The 25,475-nt window shown below is 40.6% G+C and overlaps 2 protein-coding genes across 2 annotated transcripts in view; both read left to right on the forward strand.

The window, feature by feature from the left end:
- HDAC10 (histone deacetylase 10) overlaps positions 1-3,789 on the forward strand; it is a 55,485-nt gene extending 51,696 nt beyond the window's left edge. Inside the window, exons 20-21 of the mRNA XM_069976810.1 lie at positions 547-706; positions 3,558-3,789. Of these exons, the coding sequence (XP_069832911.1) occupies positions 547-706; positions 3,558-3,565 (168 nt within the window). The 3' untranslated portion in view covers positions 3,566-3,789. The remainder of the gene's footprint in view (positions 1-546; positions 707-3,557) is intronic.
- A 3,906-nt stretch (positions 3,790-7,695) lies between these two features.
- The window catches only part of TUBGCP6 (tubulin gamma complex component 6), a 34,345-nt gene continuing 16,565 nt past the window's right edge, over positions 7,696-25,475 (forward strand). The window contains exons 1-16 of the mRNA XM_069976821.1: positions 7,696-7,866; positions 9,141-9,954; positions 10,868-11,031; positions 11,434-11,644; positions 12,613-12,786; positions 13,392-13,513; positions 14,156-14,231; positions 17,329-17,438; positions 18,466-18,557; positions 18,637-18,776; positions 18,905-19,054; positions 19,501-19,582; positions 19,675-19,763; positions 20,445-20,560; positions 24,989-25,127; positions 25,217-25,318. Of these exons, the coding sequence (XP_069832922.1) occupies positions 9,208-9,954; positions 10,868-11,031; positions 11,434-11,644; positions 12,613-12,786; positions 13,392-13,513; positions 14,156-14,231; positions 17,329-17,438; positions 18,466-18,557; positions 18,637-18,776; positions 18,905-19,054; positions 19,501-19,582; positions 19,675-19,763; positions 20,445-20,560; positions 24,989-25,127; positions 25,217-25,318 (2,514 nt within the window). The 5' untranslated portion in view covers positions 7,696-7,866; positions 9,141-9,207. The remainder of the gene's footprint in view (positions 7,867-9,140; positions 9,955-10,867; positions 11,032-11,433; positions 11,645-12,612; positions 12,787-13,391; positions 13,514-14,155; positions 14,232-17,328; positions 17,439-18,465; positions 18,558-18,636; positions 18,777-18,904; positions 19,055-19,500; positions 19,583-19,674; positions 19,764-20,444; positions 20,561-24,988; positions 25,128-25,216; positions 25,319-25,475) is intronic.

The following is a 25,475-nucleotide window of genomic DNA, read 5'->3' on the forward strand; positions in this document are numbered from 1 at the left end:
AAGCTGAAACATGATGTCATTTGGTGTCACAGCAGTGCCATACGATAATACTAACTTCAATATGTTTGAACATGTTCCGTGCAAGTCACTAAAAGGGATCAGATTTATCACTGAAAACGGCCATACTTCTAATGCAGTGAATCAAAAGTGTTTTGCCCCTGTGACCAATAGACTCAGCCAGCATAATACACTACACATAATGGTTTGAGTGGCACCCTATATAAAATATACCATTGTGCAGATCAAATATAAAGCATCCACTGCTTCTCGTGGATGATAAGTATGAAAGTGCATGTTGTTGAGCATGTGAACACTCTCATAGAGCATTGTGACTTGTCTGTATTCTGCTGTGATGTGGTATTAACTTTCCGTTCCATCAGTAAGTATGGCCTTTTCACTGATAAACATATTTAGAGATGTCATGCAAAATAACTTTTCATGACCCAAAATGAAGACATCTCAGATCCTGTATTACACTTGTTCACTTGTCTAAAACTGGCCTAATATGTACTTTTTTTTGTTAAATATTTTTCTCTGTTTGAATAGGAAAAAGAAAAGGAAATCACTAAAGCTTTGGCTAACATCCTGGTAAACTGTGCTTCAATGTTCTTTGGACCTTACATACCTCCTGATAAAGAATGCGTACAAAGCTTAACACAGGAGCTTACTGTCATGCAGACAAAATGGAAGATGCTGCAGTGTCTTGGTATGCCTGTCTCGCCATTTAATTTAATATGTGCAAAAAGAAAAGAAAAGTGTTGGCTCAGAAAACAAACCCAGAATAGGAAGAGTCCTTGTCCAATTGACATTTTTGGGGGGATGGGAAATGGTCTCTGCTTTGAACTAAATATTTAGTATTTATGTAAATAGGAAAGAGGGGAAAATTTTTTGACACTTTATACTGAATATTTGAAAACACATACATGGATCAATAGATCACATGGGAATACACCAATAGACCATGGGTAGCAGATTTTGGTGTGATTTCTCACGTGACAATTTTAAGTGGAAATGCAGTCCTATGATACTTATTAGACATGCTTATATGTTTTAGATCCATGTGAGACGATGACATTAATAGTATGTATTCTTAAAGGACAACTCCGGCGGGACCCCCCCCCCCAAAAAAAAAACACAGACACACACAGACACCATACTCACCATCCCTCCGGTGACGATCGCCACTCCATTCGCCCGCCGTCCGCCTCACCGTCACCTGCGTCCGCCGTCCAGCCATGTCTCTTGCTTCCGGGTCCATGAGAGAGAAAAGGCTGCCAGTGTGCTTGCGCACCGGCAGCCTTTTCATTGGCTGGAGCGCATCACATGGCTTCCAGCAAGCTCAGCCAATCAGGGCTGAGCAAGCTGGAAGCCATGTGATGCGCTCCAGCCAATGAAAAGGCTGCTGGTGCGCATGTGCACCAGCAGCCTTTTCTCTCCCATTCACTCTCAATGAAGACGCCGAGGAGGAAGAAGACCCGGACCGCCCCCAGCTCTGACATCACCCGACACCAGAGAAGAGGACCGTGACGACCGTAATAGGTAATGTATATATTCTTTAACTTCCGGGGTGGGGGGTCGGAAAGTGGGGGAAGGGGGCCAGACCGGGTATTTAACCACATTACAAAGTTATATAACTTTGTAATGTGTGTTAAATAAGCCAAAAAAATTTTTCCCCGGAGTTGTCCTTTAAGGTCCTCATTCATTTTCCACTTGTGGCTTTATAGAGAGCACATGCTTTTTGGCTTTACTTAGTGCTTGGCTGTCAGTAACAGAATTCACTATCTCAATCAGTCCCATAGATGCAATACCACTCAATTTTTAAAGGGGAGTTGTTGCCATTTTGTTGATTGGTGTGGATCCTGTCAGTCAGACTACCATTGATCACACACACATTCTGTATCTAGCCTGTCAATAGAAAAATGAAAAATATTGTTAGTGGGAAAATCCCTTAGACGCAGTGATTTTTTTTTTTTTTTTTTTCATTTATCTCAACATTATGAAACCCATAAGTTTTTTTTTTCAATCCAGGTAGCCAAATAAGGGCTTGTTTTGTCTGCATGATGAATTGTAGTTTTCCCCCCACAATACACAGCAAGGGGAAAAAATTTGTGCTATGGTTCTTAAAAAATATATATTCCTCGAATAAAAGTTGAAATCACCACCCTTTACCATTTTATATATAAAACACATAAAAATAAATAAACATAACATATATATTGTAGCTTTCACAATTGTTCGACCTATTAAGCTATAACAATACTATTCTTGCGCAGTGAATGGCATAAACTAAAAGAATGTAGATTTTTTTTCGTCACATTATTTATCATTAAAAAAAAATAGAAAAATATTTACAAAATATTAAATATATAATTATAATAACTAGAGATTGTGGTGCAAAAAAAGCCCCAACCAGCCTTGTAGGTGATAAAATAAAAGTGAAATGGCTCTTGAAAGGTGAGGAGGGAAAAAAAATGAAAATAACATAGAAAACACTAATCAGACATGATAATGAATTATGAAATAAAATATAGTTAAAATTTTTAGAATCAAAATATAAGAAAAAAATGACTGCAACAAAACAATACTAAACAAAAAAACTATAGACAATAACAATAAACAGTTAGTTGATCTTAAAGTCCACACATGGAGTTGTCTGAATCATACAGCTGCAGAAGGGAATGACTTTGGGCACATACAGCGAGTATCATTGTGGTCCCCAGATTTTTCTGGTTTTCATAAAAATACTGGCCAAAATTAAATTTAAAGCGACTCTGTACCCACAATCTGAACCCCCCCCCCCAAACAGCTTGTACCTTCAGATAGCTGCTTTTAATCCAAGATCTGTCCTGGGGTCCATTTGGCAGGTGATGCAGTTATTGTCCTAAAAACAACTTTTAAACTTGCAGCTCCGTGCCCAACAGGCGTGGCCTAGATTGTATATGCATTAGGCTGGCACACCCTCTCTGTCCCTTCTCCCTGCCTTCCTCATCATTAGGAATGCTCCAGGCAGATTGTCTCCTATTCCTCACCTGTGTCAGCACGGCACATGGGCAGGATCGTTTAAGCACCTGTGCAGTGTTCAGACAGGAGAAAATGTTTCATTGGCATTCTTAATGATGAAGAGGGTGGTGCAAAGTTAGGGCACAGATATTCTAAGCCATGGGGCTGCAAATTTAAAAGTTGTTTTTTAGGACAATAACTGCTTCACCTGCCGAACGGACCCCAGGACAGATCTTGGATTAAAAGCAGCTATCTGAAGGTACAAGTGGTTTGGGGGGGGGGGGGGCAGATTGTGGGTACAGAGTCGCTTTAAAATGGGGCCCAAAAATACTGTGTTTGAAACCATATTAGGCATTTAGTTAGTGTTAGTTATGCATTTTTCTAGTGATTTTGACACTGTTTTGCTGTAAATTGTACTTCAAAATTATTGCAACATTTGCAGCAAAATTGTTAGAATCGTGATAAAAATGCATTAACGCTTATTAAATGACAGCTTCTGAAATTATTAAGAACTAGTACTGCAAACATATAATTATATTTTTCTTTTTTACCATTAGCAAAGTAGAAGAAAGAACAATTGAACAGAAATGCTGACGCAATGACAATAGATTTGGTCAGAAGACAAATATTAATCTCTGTGAATGAAGACATTTATTATTGGATATGTGGAAATTGAGAAAATATGGAGAAACGAAGAAAGAAAAGTATAATTCAAACAATTGAACAAAAATAGATTCCCTCATATGCATTTTTATGATACTACTTTATTAAAAAAATCTGTTTTATATAGTTTTGAAATGGAGTAAATTAATTACTACACTGTCTCCCACCAGTATGACAATGTTGCATTTCTATCCTTTGACTGTAAATTAAAGGGGTTTTCTGGGCAAAAACGATTAGTGGCTGATCAGCGAGATGTCGACACACAGCTTCTGTTACTTGACTCTTCAGTGGGATTGCTTTACTGCAAGCACGCATGAAAGTTCTCATGAGCAGTCCCTTTCCAGGCCGTTGTGCCTGATGGTACGCCTGCTAGAAGTTACATATTTTAACATAGTCTCAGGCCACATTCAAATGTCAGTACTGCAATCTGCAACCGCGAACTGCGATACAAATATGCATCAGTAGTGCTCCTGTACTTCTCGGACCACTACATAGAAGCTAGTAATCTGTGTCACAAAGTCGGGTGTGCACTATGGCCATGTGAACGGGCCCCTTGAAATCTATTGGTCCTATGTAGATTTGAGCGACCCACGAGCATGCTCGAGTCCATCCGAACCCGATCGATCGGCATTTGATTAGCGGTGGCTGCTGAAGTTGGATAAAGCCCTAAGGCTATGTGGAAAACATGGATATAGTAAATGGCTGTATCCATTTCTTCCAGACAACCTTAGAGCTTTATCCAAGTTCAGCAGCCCCAGCTAATCAAATACCGAACAATCGGGTTTGGATGAGCTCGAGCATGCTAGAGGTTCGCTCATCTCTTGTCCTATGTTCTGTCTGCAATTGTGGACATAACTATGGATGTGTGAATAGGCCCTTAGATGTGGCTGCAGAAAGCCCTGAAATATATTTCAATAAGTCCGTTGCTCAAATGGGCAAAAGAATCTGTGAGTGCAGGCTGAGAAAATCAGGCAATAAATTACTTTTTTCTCAGCTAAGCAACACATAGTAGATGGCTGCAGGCCTACACGTTACAATAACATTCTAGTAAAGTGTCACATGTCTATGAAGCAGAACAGGCCAATTATTGGTGGGAAAGGATGGAGAAATCGCAGGCCCAAGCTTTATTGAAAGACAGACACACCATGGTGGACACACAGCATGGAGAGCAGTAGTGGTCTTAGGGCACAGGGCACCCTAGTGCCCACCTCCTTGATACTATCATTGCAGCATTTTGTAGTTTGTTTTCAAGTAAGTGTTGGACCCACACTTATTATAAATAAGTAAGGGGATCTCCTAGAGCACAGATGTCAACCCTCCAGCTGTTACAAAACTACAATTCACATCATGCCCAGACAGCCAAAGCTTTAGCTGTCCGGGCATGGTGGGAATTGTAGTTCTGTAATTGCTGGAGGCAGGGCCGGCGTCAGCACCCGGCTAAGTAGGGCAAATGCCGGGGCCCCCAGCTCCTCTAGGGGCCCACTCCCGTTTGTTACTACATTTTTTTGTTAGTAAAAAAGAAAAAAAAGTGTAGTAACAAAGGGGACTGGGCCCCTAGAGGCCGCATGTGACAGTTAGGGGCCCGCCGATACATACTGGGGCCCCCGAGCACCTGTCTTCCATCACAAATCTTCCCTACAGCCGAGTAGGAAAGAGGACCTGTGAGTCTGAAGGACCTTTGATGATGTCACGGGTCATGTGATCGGACACATGACCTGAGGGCAGCAGGTAGGCTCTGCAAACTAAGTGTCCTGTATGTGCTGGTTCTTCTACTTGTTTTGTGTATAGAGGTCCTGCTGTAATATATATATATCTATTACAGCAGTATATATATATATATATATATTACAGCAGGACCTCTATACACAAAACAACTAGATATCTGTATCTATCTATCTATCTATCTATCTATCTCCTATCTATCTATCTATCTATCTATCTATCTATCTCCTATCTATCTCCTACCTATCTATCTATCTATCTCCTACCTATCTATCTCCTATCTATCTATCTCCTATCTATCTATCTATCTATCTATCTCCTATCTATCTATCTCCTATCTATCTCCTACCTATCTATCTCCTATCTATCTATCTCCTATCTATCTATCTATCTATCTATCTATCTCCTATCTATCTATCTATCTATCTATCTATCTATCTATCTATCTCCTATCTATCTATCTCCTATCTATCTATCTATCTATCTATCTATCTATCTCCTATCTATCTATCTATCTATCTATCTCCTATCTATCTCCTACCTATCTATCTCCTATCTATCTATCTCCTATCTATCTATCTATCTATCTATCTATCTATCTATCTCCTATCTATCTATCTCCTATCTATCTATCTCCTACCTATCTATCTCCTATCTATCTATCTCCTATCTATCTATCTATCTATCTATCTATCTATCTATCTCCTATCTATCTATCTATCTACTATCTATCTATCTATCTATCTCCTATCTATCTATCTATCTCCTATCTATCTCCTACCTATCTATCTCCTATCTATCTATCTCCTATCTATCTATCTCCTATCTATCTATCTCCTATCTATCTATCTCCTATCTATCTATCTCCTATCTATCTCTCCTATCTATCTATCTCCTATCTATCTATCTATCTATCTATCTATCTATCTCCTATCTATCTATCTCCTATCTATCTATCTATCTATCTATCTATCTATCTATCTATCTCCTATCTATCTATCTATCTATCTATCTATCTATCTATCTCCTATCTATCTATCTCCTATCTATCTATCTATCTATCTATCTATCTATCTATCTATCTATCTATTTCCCTATCTCCTATCTATCATATGAACATGGTGAGACCTCTAGTTCTCCTATATTCAGGCCCTGCAGTGATATACAGTGTGTGTGTGTATATATATATATATATATATATATATACACTGTATATCACTGCAGGGCCTGAATATAGGAGAACTAGAGGTCTCACCATGTTCATATTATAAATAAATATATATATATATATATATATATATATATAATGCTGGTGCTGCTAGTTCTCTAGTATACAGCTCCTGCTCTGTGTGTGTGTATGTATATACACACACACACACACACACACACACACACAAACACACACAGAAGGAGCTGTATACTAGAGAACTAGCAGCACCAGCATGATATATATATATATATATATATATATATTCCTGTCACTGTGTCTAACTCCTCCAGAGTCCTGACTACTGCAGAGATCAGGAGATACAGGAGGAGAAAGATATGCAGCAGCCGCATGTTTCTTCTGCTGCAAATCTTTCCTCGCCTGTCTCTCCATGATTTGCTCCTCAAAGGGGCCCGCCGAGGCTCTGTCGCCCAAGGGCCCACAAAAAGCTGGAGCCGGCCCTGGCTGGAGGGTCTGAGTTTGACACCTGTGTCCTAGAACAATGCCATCAGTTCATAAGGATGTGTGCAATAAAACATTATGAGAAAGGCACCACATTTCCAGAAAGATGGTAGCTGCTAACACTGTAGCACAGTGCTTCTCAATTCCAGTCCTCAGGCCTCACCTACATGTTTTGAGGATTTCCCATACAAAGATCACCTGTGATAATACCTGATGCACTGAGTATAATTATATCACCTGTGAAATACTAAGGAAATCCTCAAAATATGACCTGTTTGTGAGGACTGGGATTGAGAAGTACTGCTGTAGCACATGGTATACACAGATACTCCGTTAAGAGGGTAGACAGATGTGTACTGGAGCACTATAGTGCATCTGTGGATGAGCTGCACGAGGGAGAATAGAAATTGTTAAAATCTAGGAAATAGGAACGGACACTAGGAAGAAATGGCAGACTTCTTTTCCAACCTATTAGATATGGAACATTTGTTATGGAAAGATTCCTATAGGGAACCGGAACGTTGTGAGAGAGCTTTGTTCCTGCCCGGTACAAGTACAAGCTGTCATTTCCACAACATTACAGAGGAACTAGATGCTATTGGCCGAGATGTGGCGTTACTTCAGTTACCGGGCAACCAGACTGTTCCCGGAAGTGCCCTGCAGCCCGCTGACAGATACCGGAAGTAGAATGTAATGGAGCGCGGCGGCTGAATTAGCAGAGGCGGGGACGGTGGATCGTGTACCCGGGAGATGCCGCTGACATGAAATTGGATCTTTCACGGAAAAAAAGACCTCCGTACCGAGATGGGCATGTATGTTCTCCGCCATCGGCACGGCTTCATCCCTTGTTATCTCTATTGCGTGCTATATATTTACACTGCTATTGTTACTGCTCTGTATGTCTGCTCGTTGCTGCAGCGTTACTTGATGGGCAGTGAACAGGGTCTTACTGAGGTTACCCTAGGGTCTGTGAGGGAGCCTGACAGCTGGGGGCCCCACTGATCACGAGAACACAGGTCCCAAGTGCCCAGTGTGGGGATAAGGCTGCACCCTGCTGCTCTATAGGCAGAGTGGTGCACCTACTGGACTGCTGCTCAGGTCCCACCAGCACTCAGACCCCCAATTCAGTGCTTGGACCCCTCTAACATCTATCCCATAGGCGACAAGGTGTCATCTTGTATAACTGACTGCTGGGAGCAATTTTCTTATAGAAATATTATAAATCCTTATATATTATATAAAGATTATAAATAATCTGTATACTGCAGACTCTGAGTAATTTATATATATATATATATATATATATATATATATATATATATATATATATAATTTATATATTTATAATCATTATTGGACACCCTCTCTTTAGTCACAGGCCCTATGGTAAGCCTCAGAGCTGTGGGGGGAATGAGAAGAGCAGCATCCTCTGTCTCCTCTCTGTAGAGCTCTGTGGTACTCAGTCTGCAAGCTATTCTCAGGGAACTGATCCCGCTGCACACTATCCCAGCACTGTCAGCTACATGGGGGATTTCCCAATAATACCTCTGTATTGTGGAGTGCTTAGTTATGCTCTTTTTAGGGTGGCTCCAGACTCTCTAGAAAAATGCCATTACACATTAGTTCAAGCTTAGCTGTATCCTGCTAACACCTGATTTAAAGAGAAGTAACCTGTATGTGCTAGTTAGTTATACTTATTAATAGGAACATCTGTAAATACTACTTGTGTTGTCACTTTACTAAACAGGTGTGATGCTACATGGGTGGTACCTCTAGTTTCTTTGTGTCAGATTTGTGTCCTAATTTAGGACGGGGCCAAAGGCACCACACTACGTTTTAATGATGTTCTGCAGCAGATGAGGAATAATGTACATTCTACTATAAATGTTAAAAATATAAAAAGTTACTTCTGGGATCTGTAACATATCTAGATATGTATGTGTGTAAAAAATGCAAAAAAGGGGTCCGTGGAGCCTCAGTTACGAGTCTCAAAACACGGGAATAGCCAGATATCCCTCTCTCCATATATTTCATTTATTTTTTACTTGTGGCAGTTCAATAATGTTGACCTTGTTTTTTTTTTCAGATGTAGAAATTTACATTATCCATTAACATGAAACTCTGTTCCTGAGAAATAACTAGTAGCTATCAAGATGAGTAGTATAACTCAGCTCTTTGGTGACCTGTGCGAATTGCACTTGACAGGATTCCCATGGCAAGCTGCTCTAGGTATTAGAGGCCAAAGTAAGAAAAGAATCAAAAAGCTGCTCAAGCGGTTGGCCTATGATGCACTCTTCACGCACCTGTACCAAGAAGAGACTCGTAAGCTGCAGTCAAAGACGACCAAATTGCCAGTTAAAAATAAAATGTTAATGCTGTCTTTTAATCTCCGTGTCAATGGCATGAGTCCTGAGGCAGAGCGTCTAGAGGAGTTGCTGGAACAAGTGGAAACGTTTAGTGGTGAACATCTGACAACTTGTTGTGCTGTACTAGAGCTCTTAGTAGATCTTGCAGGAACAGGTCCTCCACAAGTCCTTCCTCCAAAACGTGATCTCTTTAAGAACAATAAATATGTGGACAGAAAGTCACAGTATCAAGGCTATGACTATTATGATGTTAGTGTTTTTGAAGCTGACATTAGCACATTCTTGGCTTACCAAGAGTGCAACATAAGCAACACTATCAACTCTACTCTTCAGATCATGGAAGCTTCACCTGGTACTGGTCTTTCAGCTATAGGCCTTTTTTCACAGAACTATTCCACTAGTGACAAGTTTGACAAAGAAACTCGTGTATCCCTTTTCGGCGCTCTTGTGCACACACGAACAAATGATATAGATATTAAATTGGACATGCCTCCAGTACCGGACAGTGCTGACCTATCTGGATTAGCCATAAAAGTATGTATACATATATATGTGCTGCATAATCTAAAGCAAAGAACAGAAAAGATGCATTTGCAAATACTCAAAGTAATTTTCCTTTAACATCCTGACAGAAGCCAAAAACTAACATATAGCTTAAAGGGGTTGTTCTGGAAAAATGCATAATTTGCCATGCTGCCAGGGCTGCGGGGGGGGGGGGGACATGTAAATAATGTATATTTACCTGTCCTACTCTGCCACAGCTACCGGTTACCAGCAACTTGCTCTGCACCACTTTCACTGTTTTCTTCTAACAATAGGTAATCCACCACACTTAACGCTCTTGGTGAACAGTGTCCAAAGCCAGGTACTAGACCTAAGCTATTTAATCCTCCAATGTATGCAAAACACCGGACACGTCTTATATACTTGAAAAAGTCACAGAGTGGGTGGCCTGGGAACTGGCAGCTGCGGCACAGGTCAGTATACATTATTGTCACAAAGGCACCCCCCCCCCCCCCCCCCGCAGCCCTGACAGCATGGCTAATTATGCACTTTTTCCAGACCTCCCCTTTAAAACTGGGTTTTCTCTGACCCCAATTTTTCCCTGTTGGGTCAAGTGTGAATCCAGCATGGCATAATCCATAATCCCTTCTGCCACCCTAGGCCTCACACACAGCTGTAATAGGAACCTGTGTTATGCGATTCCATGGGTGGAGGGGAGACAGTTTGCTCTGTGAACCAACATTTGAATTAGTTCGGTTACACCCAGGGCTGATTTAGTAAAGGCCAGGTTAGTATAGACTGACACTCTCATTAAAAAATTATGAATAGCTTCTAAGCATTATTGTGGATCCCAAAGGCAGTTATTACCCATCTCTGCTGTAACATTGAAAATGTGGTTGTTAGATGTATCTGCTCTCGTGTGTCACAATGGTTTTCCCTGTAGGTTCCACAGAGCATTGATCAGTCTGAAGATGAAGGGTTTCAGTCTGCATCAAATATGACTCCTGATTCTCAGTCAGAGCCTAGCGTCGCATCTGATATTGACCTATGGGAAGCTGTCCTCACATATAGTCCAAGTAAACGTCGCTGTTGGGAAAGAATAGGATTGTAAGTAGTACTCTATTTTGTATTTCGATGTTCGTGTTTTTGTTTAATTTTTAAAACTGTCTTTCAAAGTTTAGGCATGTCTAAATTTGCTCCAGATTTCAAGTCATGCTTCTCAAGGGCGGTAAAACTGTGCTACCTATGTAGTCTGTAAATGCACATGAGCAGACTGACACATTATAAATCACCCTTTACCATCTAGACACTGTTTATTTCAGATGGGAGCATTTCTGATCTTCTACATCTGTGCATTTTATGCAGTTGCCAAATATATTGGAAAAGCTTTGTTGAGAGTTCTTTATAAGCAAATTAAATCTTGCTTTAAACTTTCATCTTGGATTTAAATGCTGTACTAAACAATCTGCTGCAGTATATTGATGCACAGATATATTACTTCTGTTCTAGTCCTCCAGGTAAAAGAGAAGATCCTTACCTCACTGAAGCAGGCAGAGAGGCTTTTGACAAGATGTATAAAATTTATGAAGGGAATCTACAAATCCTCAGTAATACAGTGATGCAGTCTCCAGCGCATATGATGGTTACGGAATCAGAGCTGCTTAAGGATGTGCTTAATGTTCTCATTGGAGTTGTATCTGCAACATTCTCTTTCAACCAGGTAAGTCTATCACCATTAAAAGGGTTATTCGAGCCTATGAAAAATACTGAAAAGTACTTATGTGTCTTAATGTTAATTTTTTTCAAAGAATGACACCATAGCTCAAAACTTATTATTTTTCATTCATTATGTGCAGCACTGTATAGCATCTTTTGATTTGATGCCGTCAGGGCTTCCTGCCGGTGGAAATGCCAATGTATTGCAGCAATTACTCAGTTTTCAAACACAACACAGATCTGTTGCAGATACATTGCTCCGATGTTCCCCTACACACTGGACATTACACCACCCAGCATGTGAAAGAGGATTCTTCCTGAGATAGGAAGGAAGGGGGGAGAGCCGGGGGCAGTGGAGCTATCAGGTGTAGGACAGGGTAACCAAGTATGCAGGAAGTTGTCCATGCAGGAGATAAACACCAGGAACTGCATACAAAAAAACAACTTTAAATCCTTGACAGTTGGCATCAAAAGAAATGGCTGGATCCCACCAGTATACTGTATAATGTGAAGGGCTATTAACACGGGCCAATCTTCGGCTGATAATCTACCCATGTAAAAGTGACAGCAATCAGCTGAGAATATGCTCAAAAATTTACTGTCCTTGGCTGCACATCTTACTGTGTATCTGAGGCTGATACCGATAAAGGCTAACTGACAGCTGTGTCATCTGGAAACTGACAACAGATATACATATATCTGTGGTCTCAGTTTCCATGGCTGGACAAACGGTACATGGATCTTTTTTGCAGCCCAACCACCCGATTTCTCTTGCCATGTAAAGGCACTGTGAACGAGCGCTGATCCCGCTTGTTTGCAGCGGCATGTGGCTGAGTAATCAGCTAATGTAAAAGGACCTTAAGTTACCATGTAGACCTTCCCAGAAAAGTGTTAACCCCCACCCCCTTGAAACATGTTAAGGCTACAGGCATTCTAGAGTCAACCATCTGACCATATTATCTTTATTTCCAGTCTAGTCATTCCTTCATGGTTAAGCAGGGGATCTATGTCTCTGGAACGTCCCCTGAAAACATAGGCAACCTGTTGGCACAAGTGGGAGACTATGGCACTTACTACACCAGACTGAGCAAATTCTGTCTGCAGACTGGTCTTGAATCCTCTCAAAATAAAGGCCTTGTGTTTCAGGTAATATGATCACATGCAGGTCACTGAATAAAAAAAAAAGTTCTCTCTGCTTCAACTCCTTTTTTATTAATTCATTTGATTAAAGGGGTTGGCTACTTTTATAGTAAAATAGTTCAGTGTACAGTATTAGTAAGTATACTCACAGCACCTACTGATAGCAGTTCCCCGTGTACCTCATAGAGCTAAGATCAGATTCCCCTTCTCCAGACTGTGATGTCCTGCTCTGTGCTAATTCTGTCCATAAGATGGCCAACATGGAGGAGCATGTGACCATGCCCTGCCTCCAGTTTCCACCACTGAGCCTGCATATGTCTATGGTGGACATTGGGGGGTGGGGCATGGTCACATACTCCTCCATGTCAGTCATCTTATGTACAGACAGGGCAGCATGGTCACATACTCCTCCATGTCAGTCATCTTATGTACAGACAGGGCAGGGCAGCACAGCCTGGAGGAGGGGAATCTGATTTTAGGTACACAGGGAGCTGCTGTATCAGTTAGTGCTGTGACTACTCTTACTAATACTGTACACAAAACAATTTTACCATAAAAAGGCCAACCCCTTTAAGTAAATCGCTTAAAATTGTATATCTATGTATTTGCAGGCATTTAAAAGTGGGCTTAGAAAATACCTGCAGTATTATCGGGCGTGTGTTTTATCAACTCCGAGTACACTATCCCTTCTCACTATCAGCTTCCTCTTCAGGAAGTTAGGACGTCAGTTAAGGTAAATTATTAGTGTGTTTGGTATATTTAAAGTAAAGACTGTAAGTAAAAAAAAGTTCCTCCATTTTTATATGTTCTGCATTCTTACATTTCTTTATCATTTTTATTATTATAATTTTTTATTGTGAGGTAACTTGTTGTTATTGTTAGTGTAATTCATCCATGTCTGATTATAAGCTCATGTCTGACTATGGTGATTAAATGGGGTTATCCAGCGCTACAAAAACATGGCCACTTTCTTCCAGAGACAGCCTTACTCTTGTCTCCAGCTTGGGTGGGGTTTTGCTGCTCAGTTCCATTGAAGTGAATAGAGCTTAATTGCAAACCGCACCTGAACTGAAGACAAGAGTAGTGTTGTCTTTGAAAGAAAGTGGCCATGTTTTTGTAGCACTGGATAACCCCTTTAAGGAGCCCTTCAGGGTGGTAGTTAGGTCCCATTTTCATAATGTTATTTACTTTAGCGGGGCATACCCACAGAAATAGGATCCTGCGTGTACCATAGATCTGTTACGCAGGCTGGAGCTGCACTTATCAGGTGTCTCAGAAGGTTTTTCTTATGGTTCATGAAATCTTACATGCTCTTTTCATTTATCTTATCTGAATGCTTTGACCAACCATTTGTTCATGTTTTATATCTTCACAGGTATTTAGCAGAACTTTGCTGCCTTGGGACAGTGGGCCCAGGATCCAGTAGGGGGAGCAGCTTTTCCTTTCCTACAGTGAGTCTCCTGTGTCCTTGCTAATGTATGTAATGCAATGTAATGTAATATGTGGACTGTGCCCCTGATAGCAAGAATCCTACTCCACACTGATGTGGGCCAAAACCCTGAAACGGCTGTCCGTGGGTGGATGCCTGGGTTTAGTTTTCCCTTGTCATGTCGCAATACCTACAACTGAGTTAGAATGTGAAACTAAAGGGGCCATCCTGGTATTTCCCTTTTTGGTCTCTGACTATGCTGTCCCATACACATTATGCTGCATTATCCTTTGTATTCTGACACCTTTCTATCGTAGTGAGCATCAAAGTGGTATTACCATTTTAAGTCAATGTTCTCACAGTATTTCTGTTCAGTATTTTGCAACCAAAACCAGGAGTGGATTGAAAACACAGAAAGGCTATGTTCACACACTTTTTTGGAAATTGAGTGGATGGCCGCCATTTAATGGTAAATAACTGCCGTTATTCTAAAACAATGTCCCTTACTTGCCATTAAATGGAGGCCATCCTCTTAATTTCAACATTGTGTAAGCATAGCCTTTCTGTGTTTTCAATCCACTCCTGGTTTTGGTTGCAAAATACTGTGCAAAAATACTGTTTGGGAACATAGCCTAAACATGTATAATAAATCCCCATGATCTGCCAGAAATGTCTGGTATCTGTGCATGCCATCTCTAGGATCTACAAATAAAATACAAGGGGACAGCGCTCCATAGCGTGGATCAATGATATACAAGAATAGGGAGGAATCAGTGTGTCAGGAGACTCTCACCTGGTGGGGTTGTGCTATAGATAGAGGCACAACACTCATCAAAGCATGTGTGAAGAGGACCGCAGCCACTCCCGCTATCCCAAAGGAATAATCAATGTAAAAACCTCCAACACCACAAATCACGGATCAAGGGGCGCAGGTCCAGAGAGAAATGATGGAAATAGGGTATAAGAAAGTTTAATAAGACCCAACGCGTTTCGGAACCGCATCGGTTCCTTTTTCAAGAGTCATAGTGTTCTACAAAAAAACACAATACATATAAAGGAAGTAAGCATGACATCAGAACAAGGGGGCGAGGAAGAACAACCCCTTTAGAACAGGTGCATTATATCTATCATTATCAAAACCAAAAAAATCAAAAAAATGTGGAAGTTTTTATACTATTGGATACTATAAAAACTTCCACATTTTATAAAAACTTCCACATTTTTTAAAAAAGTAGATGTTAACAGCTTTTTAGATTACACGAGCTGTCATCTCCCCAATTGGCTTAAAAATGTACCCTATGGACAATATCAACGTATCAGGAAAAATTGTACTCTAGATACTGATTTTCGTGAGCAGTCAAAAATTCTATACGACCGTTTTGTTAATAAGGGTTACCCTAAACGCCTGTTATCCAATGCCTATAATAAAAATAAGGATAAAACACAAAAAAAGATTATTGAAAAAATGTCTAATAAACAAAAAATTGAACAAAAATCTAATACTCATAATTTTAATACAGCACTTATTACAGAATATAACTGTGGTACGCAAGAAATTAAAAGAATACTAACTAAACATTGGAATATTGTTTTAAGTGACCCAATTTTAAAACCCATTCTTCCTAGTCAACCTACGGTAATTTTTCGTAGAACTAAAACACTACGCAGCCAACTTGCCCCTGGGAGACTTCGCGATACTGTTGCCAGTACCGACAGCAAAGGACAAAAAACAAACACTATTGGCACTATACGATGCAATGTCACTAGATGCCTGTGCTGCTATTGGATCTCTGTTATTCCATCATCGTTTTTTAAATCCTCAGTAACGAAGGAAATATTTTATGTTCACAACACATATTCATGTTTCTCACAATATGTGATTTATCTTTTAGAATGTCCTTGTCAGCTACAATACGTGGGCCGCACCGTTCAGACGGTGCGATCCCGCATGAACAAACATCGTGCTAATATTAAGAATTCTTTTTTACTGCACAGTTTATCGAGACACTATTTTCTTAAACATAATTCTGACCCTACTTCTTTAAAACTCACGATTCTAGAGGAAATATCAGAGTCCATACCTAATAGATACAAACAGCTGATCAATAGGGAATCCTATTGGATTTTTAGGTTATGTTGTCTAGCACCAGATGGTTTAAATGAAATTGTAGAGAATACCAAAGTATAAATTAGTTGTAATATGTGCATATTTGTATTTATTTTTATACTTTTATATTCATTTATATTTGTACATATTTTCATTTCAGATCCGATGTGAGTGTATATATATGTATGTTTATGGGTAGATTTTTTTGGTTTTGATAATGATAGATATAATGCACCTGTTCTAAAGGGGTTGTTCTTCCTCGCCCCCTTGTTCTGATGTCATGCTTACTTCCTTTATATGTATTGTGTTTTTTTGTAGAACACTATGACTCTTGAAAAAGGAACCGGTGCGGTTCCGAAACGCGTTGGGTCTTATTAAACTTTCTTATACCCTATTTCCATCATTTCTCTCTGGACCTGCGCCCCTTGATCCGTGATTTGTGGTGTTGGAGGTTTTTACATTGATCTCTAGGATCTAGACCTATTTCCATCACTGCCATCCTCTGCTCATATTAATACACTTGTCCATTTTTCTTGCTTCCAACACATCAACTTAAAAAAATAATGATTTATTAATAATTTCTGCCTAATATATCCCACCTCTTCACATGTGGCATTATCACTACATACTGTTATTTACTTCACTGTCAGGGTTTATCCTGTTGTGGCTTATCAGCGTAGGTCCTAATGTGCAGTTTTGATTGCAGTCTTTTTGTACTTATGCAGACTTTACTTCCCCCTTTCAAACCCCCCATATGCCATGTTCGCTATTCCTGGGGGCATTAAAGGGGTAAACAGCCAGCCCCCCCCAATGCATATTCAGTGGGCACAGCTCTTGAGCCTGTTCCATAGTCTTCTGTGCACATGTGACTAAGGGGTTGATTAAGGGAGTCAAACGTAACTACAAATAAAGCTTATGAATGATTTGTATTACTTTGATTTTCTTTCTCTATTTCCATTTTATTCTGATGCACATGGTAAATGTATATCTTTTCTACCATTTCCCCCCTCAGGGTGTTAAATTGCTATCCTACCTTTACAAAGAAGCTCTAGAAAACAGCAGCAATGAAAATTACCCCGTCTTGTTATCCCTCTTAAAATCTAGTTGTGAACCATACACGCGGTAAGGAGCTTTACACACGTACGGTATTTCTGCTGGATAACATAGGTTACAGGAAACACAATTCTCCAGCAGTAGTGCCTTGTTTTTCCAGCTAGGCCCCTTTGTCTGTTAATTTAACTGATCCATTGTCAGGGAAGCCAGAGGCTTCTTCGTGGCTGACTTTGATACAGCCTGCTCTGGAGCTCCGAGCGATCAATTACATACCTTTTTGTAATCATTTTTTCCCCAAAAAATAAAAAGGGTAAAAAAACAATTGTCAATAAACATGCTTGGTATTGCTGAGGATAATATCTAAATTTTACTAGCACAATGCACTGCTTAAAAAAAACCTCAAATTTGTAAAATTGTAAAAAAAAAAAAAAAAATTTTCAAACTTACCTCACAATTTTTTGCAGTAGTACTTTTACACATTAGAAGTTATGGTAAAATGGTGGGCGTCACAAAGTGCATTTGGTCCTACAAAAAATAAGCCCTTGTATGGCCGGTTGGAAAAATAAAATTGTTATGACTTCTAGAAGGAAAAGAGGGGAAATGGAAAATGTAAATTTCCATAGTCCTTAAGGGCTTAAGATTTAAGAAGATGAGCTAGGATTGGTTGCTACAGTATATAGGTAAAGTACACCAGGTTTTGTTTTACACAAGTTGAAAAATAAGGGCCTGTTAGTCTAAGGCCATGACCATAAAATGTCTTTCTTTAGCCGCTTTGCGGCCATTTCTTAGAACAGCCATTATTTTATATCAGCGTCTATTATTTCACAAATAATGACCATTGTTGTAAAATAAGTGGTTATTCAGGCACGAAATAACGGCCCCCCCCCCCCCCCCCAAAAAAAAAAAAAACAGGCTGTCAAACAAAGAAAGATGTGTGGTCGTGGCCTAAAAATGTACTGCACTTTGTGTTACCCTTACTATTCTGCATATATCCTTTCCACTCAAGTATCACTGATCATAAGGATCTATTGTTGACACATGACACTATCTTTTATATGCCTGATGTAATAAAATGCAAATGTGTTCATTCTTTCAGATTTATCTATGACTGGGTCTACACTGGCGTCTTAAGAGATGCTTGTAAAGAGTTTATGATCCAGGTGAATGAAGACTTCCTTGGGTTTAGAGGTAAATTTTGAGATATACACTGGCATTTGCTTTTAACATGCAGTTTTAAAACCTTCCTTACTGGTCTTGTGTCTTCTAGACAAACGTTACTGGACTCATGGATATGTTTTGATCTCAAAAGATGTGGAAGATTGTGTGCCAGTCTTTTTGAAGCATCTAGCTAATGAAATATACATGTGTGGGAAAACTATCAATTTATTAAAGCTTTGCTGCCCAAAGGTGGGTACCAGTGCCTAAAAATGTTATTGTATTATCTTTGATGCTCCTGAACCGTATCTTCGGTTGTGTTGCATGCTTTGAAGGTAAGAAGAAAGTGAAGTGTTAATGGGCATATTTCTTTTTTCAAGCATTACATTTGCTGGTCGGACATCCCTGTACCTCGAATATCTGTTACATTCTCCTTAGAAGAATTAAAAGAAATAAGAAAAGACTGTGCTGTCTATATAGCCAGAATGGATAGAATTGCAAGGCAAAGCAGCATCAGCAAAGAAGAGAAGGTAATACCCATTCAAGTTCAGATCAATTCTTTTAACATTTAAAAAGAAATTTAAAAAAAAGTATGAATATTCATAGTTCTTCAAATCTGAGGGGAAAAAAATAGTCTCGTATGAGTAGTCCAAAATGAGCAGTGCAGACATAATGCCATAGGGTTGTTAATAGCACATGTGAAAATCATAAGCCTGCTGCTATACCTTCTAGACTCTGTCTCGACAAGGGATGTTTAAAACCCTATTCACACTGTGGAAAAAACTTTGACTTTTAGGGAATACTGTGGATTTTCATGTCTGCAACATGCTTTATTCTGATGAACAATGGTGGTGGCTGTCACAGATGATTTCATTCCTGTCTTTGCAAAGTATATTATAATAGTGTTTCTTATGTACTGTAATATGACTTATTTATAAAGAGCATCGGCACAATAATGTTTTATTATGTATTGTAGGAGTTACAAGCTGAAATTGCAAAACAGGACTTAATCATTCAGGCTCGTGAAACATCAGAAAAACTCTTAGAGAGATTTAAAGGTTAGCTTTTTACTTGGAGACCATCAGAGTCCAATTTCTTTTATCTTATTTCTCATTTTCTTTTTGCTTTTTGTTCTTTGACTTTTCTTCAGATCAACGGCTGGAAGAGAGAATGTCTTCAGACGTGAAAAAGAGGGAGTTGTTTCTGAAGCTAAAAGAACAGTATGAGAAAGACCACGAGGTAAAATTATAATATGGGAGTGCTTTTTGAAGAATGGACAGTGTAACATACGACAGATTAGCAATGCTGCTGTTATACCGCCCTTTCTAGTCAGTAAACTTGCTTGTAATCAGTGAACCTTTTGCTTGAAGGAAATGTTACGTAAATGTAAGAATGAGACAGGAGGGGTTTGCGCTCAGCGCAGTCCTCTCCCGGCTCTGTCATGTGATGAGTCAGGCTCATAATGTAAGTCTATGGAGCCCGACGTTTTCACCTACAGTGTAGGGAGCGGACCCATTCTCACAATCGGTATGCGTCTAAACACTCAGAGCTATCAAAACTTTTGACATGTCCCTCTGACAAGTCAAGTTTTTTAAAATGACAGTGACACTTTAAGGATTCTGCCTATTGACCCCCAATGATCACGAAAATTAAGAGGCTACAGTGTTTTTCCAAGAAATACTGCTTGAAATACAGATGGACAATGATACAATTGTTATTTGTAAGGTTTGTTGTAACTTTTCAAGTCAAGTTTTTTAAAATGACAGTGACACTTTAAGGATTCTGCCTATTGACCCCCAATGATCACGAAAATTAAGAGGCTACAGTGTTTTTCCAAGAAATACTGCTTGAAATACAGATGGACAATGATACAATTGTTATTTGTAAGGTTTGTTGTAACTTTTCAACTTTTAACCATAGAGACGACTTGCGGCTAAACAGGAGGAGGCCGATGATGACTTCAGTTATGCTCGGGAATTACGTGATCGTGAGAAAAGGTTAAAGGCATTGGAGGAGGAACTGGAATTGAAAGCAAGGTTGATCATTTCAATGATAAGCATTATCCCGGTTTTTCTTTAAAGATTGGTTGTAAACCCCACGACCAGTGTCCGAGATGTGGAGTGAGTTGAGTAGATTATATACATAGGATGTGGGTCTGTGAAAAGATTTTTCAATTCTGGTGCTCTATTCTACAGAGAGTGGAGAGTGAGGTAGGGGTGAAAATCCCGAGAACTAGGGCTGGGCGATAATGGCCTAAATCAATATCGCGGTTTATTGTACATGTAGCCGCGGTAACGATAAATTGAACGATAATTATGACACGCCCATTTTAAAAGCCACACCCCTTTTGAAAACCCCATTTTCCGATGGTAATACAAACGTGGATTTATTCCATATAACAATGTGCAGCAAACTTCACAAGTAGTACACAACGTTTTGGCATCTCCTACACCATTTTCAAGTGCCACTTGAAAATGGTGTAGGAGATGCCAAAACGTTGTATATTACTTGTGAAGTTTGCTGCACATTGTTATATGGAATAAATCCACGTTTTCACGTTTGTATTACCATCAGAATATTTTTACTAGCTGACTTGATCCAAGGTCTGGGATTCATCTGCTGTCACCCACAGTTCGTTTATTGTGCTGCCTATATTTTTTGCTATATCTATCTATATACTGTGGGGTAGATTTCTCAAACATGGTGTAAAGTGAAACTGGCTCAGTTGCCCCTAGCAACCAATCAGATTCCACCTTTCATTTTTCAAAGAGTCTGTGAGGGATGAAAAGTGGAATCTGATTGGTTGCTAGGGGCAGCTGAGCAAGTGTCACTTTACACCATGTTTGAGAAATCTACCCCAGTGTGTGTGTGTGTGTGTGTATATATATATATATATATATACACACACACATACAGATAGGAGATGGATAGTTAGATCGATAGATAGATAAATAGATAGATAGATAGGAGGGAGATAGATAGGAGATAGATAGATAGGAGGGAGATAGATAGGAGATAGATAGATATAGATATAGATAGGAGATAGATAGATAGATAGATAGATACAAAAAAGAGAAAAAGCAGCACTGCTCAATTGGCGTTGGGTTGGTGCCAGCGGACCTAGGTCTTGACTCTTGACCGTATTCAAATAGTAAGTAGATAGCCCACTGCACTCAAAGGGTTAAGTAAAACGCAGATTTATTAAAAAAACGATGTGCTGCACTATGTTTTTTTGAATAAATATACATTACGCACCATTAACCCTTTGAGTGCCGTGGGCTATCTACTTACTAGATAGATAGGGGATAGATAGGTAGACAGTATATAGATAGATAGATAGGAGATATCTATCTATCTATCTATCATTACATCTATCATTTATCTCTAGCTCCTATACCTTTCTATCTAATATCTGCCCCCAGTCACTGTCACGTGCTGTTCTGGACCCCCCCCCCCCCCCTCCCTCTCCCGCACATACAGTTGGGGTCAGCTATAGGTCAGCACCTCCATGTTCCCCGACCTCTCTCTCCCGCACAGGAAGGAATCCTCTGCCCCCTGTCACTCAGTGCTGTAGCAGATATATCTGCCGGCAGCGTCCCGGGCAGATCGTCACATACGGCTGCTTCACCACTGCCAAAAGATAACGAGGCGAGGAGGATTCCTGTGCGGGACAGAGTGCGGTGCCCGGTGGGGGGAGGATGTGCTGACCCATACCTGACCCCAGCAGCCACTTTATGTACGGGAGAGGGGAGGCAGGGCCCACCGTGCAGCTTCCAGAGCCGCCCGGAAGCAGCAGCAGCGCTGAGCACACAGCACGCCTGTGCGCAGCCTGTCACATCTCCAGTCTTCCTCCTCAGGAAGATTAACAGAGGGGAGCAGAGCATGCGGCCGCAGGAGGAGGAGGAGGGAGGGGAGAAATACCGCAGATACCGTCCTGGCAGAGTTGAGGTCGGTTAACCGACGCCAGAGACGGTATCGGTATTTTGACGGTGTACCGCCCAGCCCTACCGAGAACGGTCCAGTTCGTTCTCTTGGGGGACACGGGTAGCATTAAATTGCAAAAAGATCAGAGACAGATCATAGTGAGACTCATTTTCTATGCTAGGCTGGTGTTGGTAAGGAACTGGGCAGCAAAAGAAGCACCAAAAGTGTGGGACTGGGAAAAATGTGTCACTTTGTATGAAAAACACTTCTGTTGAAAGGGTTTTTTTTTTCTTTTTTTTCCCTTCTCCATTTTGTTTATTTTTCTTTATTTTATTTTTTTTAAATAAGCATTGTCCTATATTAGGAAGAGTTTGAATATTTTAGTGAGATGAGTGGTGACAGCCAGGAAAAGAGATTTGACAAGGTGTGAGGGAATGGGGTCACTAGTGCAGATATTGGGACATGAGAAGGGAGCTTGGAAGCTTCTTATGTGTGTGAAGTGTTGAGGAAATGTGGAAGGTAATGGGTTCAATAATGTCTGAAGACAATACTATCTTGGAGCCAAGGTAACTTCATGGCATATGTTTTTAGTTTCACCCCTGAAAGCAACTGTTTAGTTTATCAACTGAAGTGGGTTTGAGCTGCAATATCCAAGTCATCCCATAGACAGGGGAAGTTCAGTTTTTGGAAAAAAGCAGACCTACTCTACAACCACTGTTGGAGGGGCCAACTGCTATCTACGTGCTTGCTGGGCTGCTCAGGTGTTTGACTGGGTGCCATATAACACCACATTGTTTTTTGCAACAACTGCTGTGGGTGACATTTTTGACTCCCAACAGGTTCCTCTGGTATTATCAGTTGAAAATTTGTAATGTAATGTCAAGATAGGACCACCACCTTAAAGCGACTCTGTACCCACTTTGTGCCCCCCACAACTACTCATACCTTCCTGTAGCTGATGATAAGTTCTTGCTGGTGGTATGTTTATCATCGCTGGTGTCGCTTTCCAGTGCCCGAAAATCATACTTTACTGTAGCTGGAACCATGTCTAAGAGGCGTGGCTTAGAGCGATCGTGCCCTAGGCCAGCACCGCCTGTGTGGTGGTCTTCTCTGTCTCTCCCGCTCTGCCCGCTGACCGCCCTCTGTCCAACGCCCAGTCACGGCAATGATTGCGCATGTGCCGCCTCGTTACCCCCCATGGCGCTGACGCAATGACGTCCAGCTGACCGTCTTCCTGGCCCATGCGCCATTGCACTCCCAAGCCGTGCATGCGCAGTGATGCTTTCTGCTTTCTCCGACTAGCCGCGTGTATCACTGCGCGTGCGTGGGTAATGAGCGCAATGGCGCATGGGCCGGGAAGAAGACCAGCTGATGATGACAGCGGGCGGCACCATGGTATGCGGCGGGGGGGTGGGGACAGGCAAGAGAGGTGGGGAAAGGCCAGGAACTTCAGAAACACAGGGCAGGGATAGCGCTGAGCGGCCACACCAGAGGCGGCCTGGATCCAAACACGTCATTGCGTCGGCGTTGGGGGGTTACGAGGCGGCGCATGCGCAATCATTGCCATGACTGGGCGCCAGACAGAGGGCGGTCAGCGGGAGGCAGGGGAGACAGAGAAGACCACCACACAGGCGGTGCTGGCCTAGGGCACGATCGCTCTAGGCCACGCCTCTTACACACGGTTCCAGCTACAGTAAAGTATGATTTTCGGGCACTGGAAAGCGACACCAGCGATGATAAACATACCACCAGCAAGAACTTATCAGCTACAGGAAGGTATGAGTAGTTGGGGGGCACAAAGTGGGTACAGAGTCGCTTTAAAGTGAGGGTCTGTTAAAATGTTCTTGGTAAAATGGACCAACTAGTGTCAAAAAAAATGCCAGGGTCGATATTTTCTCACTCTAGCTTCACAAATGCAAACTTTCAAGGTGGGTTTCAGTTTAAAGGTTTACAGTTTTATAAAACATAAGATTTAAAAAAAAAAAAAAAAAAAAAAAAGTTCTGCAACATTCTTTGTTTTAAATATTCACTATTTTGAAGATTTTTACCAACGTTCCTGACAACATTAAGTGGTAACAAGCAAAAAGGCTAATTGGTAAAGACCTTGACCTGCCCTAGGCCTACTCCAAGAAGTTCATTGCAGAGTGTTCTCCAGATTGGATAGAATTACATCAACTTACTATTTTTACTCTCTGTGCTAGGTCCTGTAGCAGAGCAAGCAGTGTAGAGAGGCTGCATGACACTGATGCCGATGTTATTGCCCACACAATATTTAGTAGCAGCGAACGTGACATGACCGTAGATGTCACAGGGTCCAATTACTTTCACATATATATATATATATATATATATATATATATATATACATAAAATTTTATGGGGCTACACAAAGCATTCCACAGGATACTTTTATCATTTTAGTTCCAGTATATTTAGTAAAGCGTGTTCTGTTAGCTGCTTGCCTTTTCTCTTTTATGCTTTATTTTTTTGCATGTATTTAATGAATAGAATTTGCTATATTTCTCATCTTTTGATAACAGACAGGAACTCATTCAGCATTATAGTCAGTTATCTGAGGAGGCCACTCGGAAAGAGCAGAGAGCACTGTGGAAGCTTCAGCGTCATAAACTAGAGACTGTTCGCTTACAGTTCTTCTTGAATGACGAAAAACACTTACAGGTATTACTGATTCCTGCTGTTACTGTAGTTAGTATTGTAGAGTAATTTGCCATTAAGACATTCTGATATTGACTGTTTTTTTCTTTTAGGAATTGCTTAAAGAGAATCCAGTGGGTTCATCTAGACAGCAGTTGCATTTAGAAGCCTCTGACTCTGCATCATATATTCCATTGGAGGATGAAATAAATAATGTATGTGGAGGCTGGGAGAGTAAACTTGTTTGACTGACTGTGATTAAAGGAGTACTTTTTAAAATATCCCCAGCTATGATTCAAGGTTGTCGGCCAACCCAGACATGTCCATCTGTAGACAGAGTTCTTGTTGTTCATTACAGAGTAGAGTTTTGGT

Source organism: Dendropsophus ebraccatus, chromosome 1 (assembly GCF_027789765.1).
Source record: "Dendropsophus ebraccatus isolate aDenEbr1 chromosome 1, aDenEbr1.pat, whole genome shotgun sequence".
NCBI classification, from domain to species: Eukaryota; Metazoa; Chordata; class Amphibia; order Anura; family Hylidae; genus Dendropsophus; species Dendropsophus ebraccatus.